We start from the raw sequence: 6175 nt of genomic DNA on the forward strand, positions 1-6175 counted from the left end.
AATACCAACTGACCTTCACTCAGCGGTACATCTTTAACATGCTGGTCATGGACACGCCGTCGACGGTCAGCAGCCCGCTGCAAGCGTTCCCGTCCACCTTCAACTGCCACCTGCAGACGGGCTTGGTGCTCCTGAACTCACTCATGAACAGACCCACCAACCGGGCTTTCAACTCTACCCAACAGGAAGTCTACTGGCAGTCTGGGTTCCTGACCAAATATCAGGAAAAAGGGACACTCTCCTGTAGCCTGATGGGGAGTGGTGTTATAACAGTAGAGGACCTGGGGCAGACATGCATTCCAGTCCCTCTTTCTGGAAACAGGCAGTGTGCGCAGCAAGTTATGGAGCGTGCGGTTGAACCGCTCACATTGACCATTCCCCTCAGGATGGTAAGGAGTAGTACGGGATTTCACGATGCCGTACAAGTTACACAGCTGCTGAATGAGAGAGCTTTCAAAATTGCGGCCCTGGTCAGAATGTAACCGAGCGGGGGCCCCAAACTTGTAAAACCACTCCGACACCAGAACCTTAGCCACGGTGGCGGCACGCTGATCCCGGGTCGGGATAGCTACCGTGTACTGAAGACATCTGTCATCACCAAGACGTTCTCCACACCATTCTGGGCCGGCTCTAGAGTGGTGTAATCAATGGCAAGTATTTCATTAGGGCGTGACGCCAACAAATGCTTCATATAGCTGTTAGCTTTGGGGTGGACATCCTTGGCAACCTGACACCGCTCACATGTCTGACACCATTGTGCCACATCAACGGACATGCCGGGCCAGTAGCATCGAGACCGCAGGAGTGCCAACGTTTGCTCCACTCCCTGGTGCCCATGCTCCTGGTGAACTTGGGTCAAAACCTCACCATGCAGCGCATTAGGCAACAACAGCTGAAACACGGCTTCAGCGCCATCTGGGCGGAACACCTGCCGATACAGAACGCCATTTTCCTCAACCAGGCGGTCCCACTGCTGAAGCAGCACCACTGCAGCCCGCGACAGTCGTTCCCGCTCCTCACGGCTGGGACCCTGCTTTTTACCCCAAAACTCCAGCAGTTCCTGGATAACAGGATCAGCCTGTTGGAGGGCACAAAGCTCAGAGGAGGTGTGCTGTGGCATAGCTACAACGGCAGCTTGAATGGCCTCCACCTTCCTCAACTTCAAGGCTTGTTGCAAAGGCTGAGGCATAGCGGTACCTGGGAGCATAGCCTCCACATCCTGGGGGCCAGGTGGGTGCTGACGGGAGAGAGCATCTGCATTTGTGTTACTTCTGCCTGACCGATACTTGAGCTCAAAATCAAAAGAGGCCAGCTGGGCTGCCCACCTCTGCTCGGTAGCAGCCAATTTAGCAGAAGACAAGTAACGGAGGGGGTTGTTGTCTGTGAACACAACACACTTATTGCCCAACAAGTACTCTCTAAATTTCTCTGTCATAGCCCACTTAAGGGCCAAGAACTCAAGCTTCATGGAACTGTAATTCACCATGTTCCTTTCAGTGGGTTTCAGGCCTCGACTAGCGTAGGCTATCGGCCTCACCTTCCCTGCCTGTTCTTGGGAGAGCACTGCTCCCAAGCCACCATGGCTTGCGTCCACCTCCAGTATAAACGGGAGGGAAAAATCTGCGTAGGCTAACACTGGTGCAGTGGTGAGCCTAGTTTTCAGTGCGTCGAAGCTCTGTTGACACTCGTCAGTCCAGCACAAAACCCCCCGATCGGACTTCCTACCAGTCCGAATGCTGCCACAGTCAGCTACAGCCTTATGCAGAGGAGCTGCCAGCTTGGCAAAACCCTCTACAAAGCGCCGGTAATAACTGGCGAAACCCAGAAAAGACCGCAGCTCCGAGGCAGTGGTGGGAATCGGCCAATCAGCAACCACCTCAATTTTACTCGGATCTGTAGCAACGCCACTACCGGAAATCACGTGGCCCAAGTAACCCACCTTCTTCTGGAAGAAAGAACACTTACTAAGCGTAGCCTTAAGGCCATCATCATCATCATCAACCAGGGGAATGTCGTGGGAGATTAGGTTGGTACAACCTAGGTCTCCATCGTGAGCTGAAAAGACAGAGGTGTACTGCCCAAGCACAGACCGCACCTGACCCTGTTCCTCAACAGACAATGAGGACAGGTCCATGTCCTCCACCTGCTGTTGTGCACTAGGTGAAACTGTCTGGGAGGACATGGTGGCCACCACTGATGGTACCTCGGTGACCCCCGCAGGAAGACTGACGACATTCACAAAGTCCAGCATGCCAACAGCTGTGCTGGGATACAGTAGCATATCAGTGGATCCTACATTCACCACAGGTATGTAGGTGGTGCCTCGGATTACCTGAACCAGGGCAGGGGAAGCAAGCAACCCATCAGGCAAACCAGAATCCAGGGGCTCAAAAAGAACGGTGGAACCTGAGTACTGCTCAGAACACGTGGCGGTCACGATTTTCATGGCACCGCCAGGAATCCGCCAGGCCTTCTTACCCCTGACCTTCACCCTCCCTGGACTGTCCCGAGGAGCCTGAGTGCTGGCATAATGACACTCCTGCAATGCTCGCACAACAGACTGAGGGGCCCCTGAAACGCAAGGCTGTGCAAACAAAACTGCACCATGCTGCACAAAAAGCTCGTGGTAGCATTTACGAATCACGTTCATCCCCAGAACACCAGACACTAGAGCAGGCCCACCACCAGGAGGGTCCCTCACAACCAACACTCCACAGTGGGGTATCAACTTGCCACAAAGTTCTACCTCAAACTCCAGGTAGCCAAGATAGGGAATAGCCAGACCGTTAGCAGCTTTAAGCTCTAACCAGTGACATGATCGGAGGCGCTCCTGGCCCCAAGGCTCAAAATGCTGGCGGAAAAAGCCCTCAGAAATTGTGGTTACCATAGAACCAGTATCCACTAAACAAGGGACTTTAATCCCACCCATGTCCACATCTAAATGGGGGCACGATGAAATCAGCTTAGAAGCGAGGTGGACGACTATACTGTTGGGGGTTCTGCAGCCGAGCAATGCTTTCAGTAAGCTGATTAAGCTGCTCTTGCTGACGCTTTAACATCTCCTTCATTTCGCTCATCTCAGACACTGAGGATACGGGGACGGACGCCTGAGGGCCACCTTGAACACCATACTGAACACCAAGCACTGAGGGGACCGAGTAACTGCAGCTCCTCACACCACCAGGTAAACCCTCATGCTCCCACCGGATCACCTCTGCCCTGACATCAAGCAAAATGGAGTCAGGCTGTCTACGCACCAATTGCTTCAACTCACGACGCAAGGAACTATTCAACACATGCTCAACAAACTGGTCCCTCAGAAGAGCTTTAGCATTTGGCACAGCAGCAGGTGCACGCTGCTTCACCTTCTCCATGAGACCCAGCAAAGCGAGAGAGAACTCCTGAAGAGTCTCTCCCTCTTCCTGTCTCCTCGAGAAGAAAGCCTCCTGCAGAGCAACATAGGAATCTGAGCACCCGTACAACTCCTGTAAAATGGCAAGTATTCTAGCAGGGTCCTCTCTCTCAGCGCCAGAGCGATACTTTATCTCATCTCTAGCCTCACCTTCTAGATCAGGGGTGGGCAATTATTTTTTACATGGGGCCATATGAGAACAAGAAAATATTATGGAGGGCCGGACCAAAAGGCTGGACAAAAGTCTGCATAATATTAATTGTTTTGATTAGTTGGTAAGACTGGTAAGAGTATAAGTTAAAATTGAGCAATGAAAAAGAGAGGTTGTCTTAGGAAAAATGACATTTACTCAATAAAATTTCCTAAAATAATGGTTAACAAAATGTGAACATTTGAACAGTTTTTGATTCATTACATTAGTGACCATTTTCAGCCAAATTCAGTAAGATACATCATATTAGAAAAATAATGATGCCTACATTTGTAGTTAAAACATTTTCACTTGTCACTCATTTCAGTTTTTTCTTGTTCAGTGAGAGAAATCTAGTCTCTGTTGGTCTTTAACAAGTGCATCAAAGTCAGGGTGAATGTTTGAGGTTGAGATGCGAAGCACAGCTGACAGATGATCATCAGTAAGAAAGGATCTGTATCTGGACTTATTAAACTTCATCACTGAGAATGTTTGTTCACATATGTAGGTAGATCCAAAGAGAACAAACATCTTCTGAGCATGTCTCCTCATGTTTGGAAACTTCTCTTGCTTAAGAGAAGAGTAGAATTGCAGCAGTGGTTGTGACTTAAAGTGCTCTGTGAGTACTGCATCAGACTGCAGGTCAATGAGTTCCAGCTGGACATCACTAGGCACATCATCCACATTGCAGGTAAATGGAGAGGAAATCAAGTGCATTTCACTCTCCATTGTTCTGAAATCTTTAAATCGCCTTGAAAACTCATCATGCAGTGCTCCTAACATGGATGAGTACCTGCGGAGGTTATCATCTGATGGTGTGACTTCTTTCAGGGTTTGCATGTGAGTAAGATTGTTGCTCTCCAGTTGCCTCGAAAGAAACTGTAACTTCGTCATGAAAGCCTTCACTAGGTTGTGCATTTCATGGATGAAAAGGCCCTTGCCTTGCAGTTTGGTGTTCAGTGCAGTCATCAGTGCGGTCACATCAACAGCAAATGCAAAATCTGCCATCCACTTCTCATCTGAGAGCTCTGGGATGTCTCTGCCTTTCTTTTCACAAAACTCTCGGATTTCTGCTTTCAGATCCCAGACTCTTTTTAGCACTTTACCCAGACTGAGCCATCTCACAGCTGTGTGATAGCTGATATCAACATGTTCTGTCTCGTGCTCCTCTAAAAGTGCAACAAACTGCCTGTGATTCAATGCTCGTGCCCTAATAAAGTTAACTATTTTAGTTACAACATCAATCACATTGTCAATTTTAAGCACTGACTTGCACAACACATGCTGATGTAAAATACAATGCAAAAATACTACTTTCTGATCTGCGTTGTTTTCAGTCACTTTATCTTGCAAACGTTTCAACAGCCCGACATTTTTCCCTGTTAAATTTGGACAACCGTCCGTTGTAACACCCGTCAGTCTGTCCCATTTCAGTCCCAGCGTGTCCATGCATGCATTTACCTCCGTGAACAAATCGCTCCCCGTCGTTGTCCCTTTCATTGAGCGCATTGCTGCCAGCTCCTCTGTAATCTTGAAGTCCGTTATCCCACGGACAAATACAAGTAGCTGGGCTGTGTCACGGACATCACAGCTCTCGTCCAAAGCCAAAGAGAAAAAGTCAAAATTTGCCACATCACGTTGCAGCTGAAGTTCCAAATTTACCGCAATGTCCTCGATCCTTCTTGTCACGGTGCGCCTGGACAGCGGGACGTGCTCAAAAGCTTCTTTTTTTTCAGGACATAGTAGGGCTGCAGAGTCCACCAAGCACTCTTTTACGAACTCGCCCTCTGAGAATGGCTTACTGTTTTTAGCGATTTTGTGGGAAATTACAAAGCTGGTCCTGGTTGCTGCATCCCTGGATGTGTGAAGCTTTGTAAAAAATCCTTGCTGTTTTTGTAGCTTAACGACCATATCTTCCGACATTTTGGGGGTGAAAGTCGTCGAGACAGCTAACGTCCATTCAGTAACACGCACAGAGCCGAAAAGTTTTTTTAGCAGTTTTTTCAGCTCTGTGGTAACACGCATCACGTACGTACCTTACGTCCCTATGCACTACGTAAAAAACACAGGGTGTATAACTTCAAAATAAAAGCCATGCACATTTAATCCACGTATGAGGTAATAAGAAAATACGAAAAAAAAAAAAAAAAAGTTTATTTTGTAATTTCTTATGAACCTTACGCGGGCCGGTCAGAGTCAACCGAAGGGCCGCATCCGGCCCGCGGGCCGTAAAATGCCCAGGTCTGTTCTAGATGATCAAACAGGAAAAACGCCTGGTCAGACTGAGCTAGGTGCCGGGCCCTCATACACGCCTGCACCTCCTCTATCCACTCACCCAACCCTATGCCTGTCCTCCCCCTAAAGACTGGACACTTCCTATCTCTAGGTACAAAAACTAGTCTCTCTGCTACAGGGACACTAGAAGTGGGAGGGGCAGTAGGTGGCACAGAAGAGGTAAAAGAACTAGGGCCAGCCTGTCCCTGTTGCAACCGCTCGTTATCAGCTTTTAACTGGGCAACTAAATCTCTAAGTTCCTGAACCTCTTCCTCCATGACTACTACAACTTGTATTAC

General features: G+C 48.8%; 1 protein-coding gene across 1 annotated transcript; it reads right to left on the reverse strand.

Moving 5' to 3' along the window:
* Positions 1-3739: 3739 nt before the first annotated feature.
* On the reverse strand, positions 3740-5748 carry LOC118210707 (general transcription factor II-I repeat domain-containing protein 2B-like). Its single transcript, XM_035387103.1, has one exon. The coding sequence runs from the start codon at positions 5625-5627 to the stop codon at positions 3942-3944; it is 1686 nt and encodes a 561-aa protein (XP_035242994.1). The 5' UTR covers positions 5628-5748; the 3' UTR covers positions 3740-3941.
* Positions 5749-6175: the final 427 nt, after the last annotated feature.

Source organism: Anguilla anguilla, chromosome 1 (assembly GCF_013347855.1).
Source record: "Anguilla anguilla isolate fAngAng1 chromosome 1, fAngAng1.pri, whole genome shotgun sequence".
Lineage (NCBI taxonomy): Eukaryota > Metazoa > Chordata > Actinopteri > Anguilliformes > Anguillidae > Anguilla > Anguilla anguilla.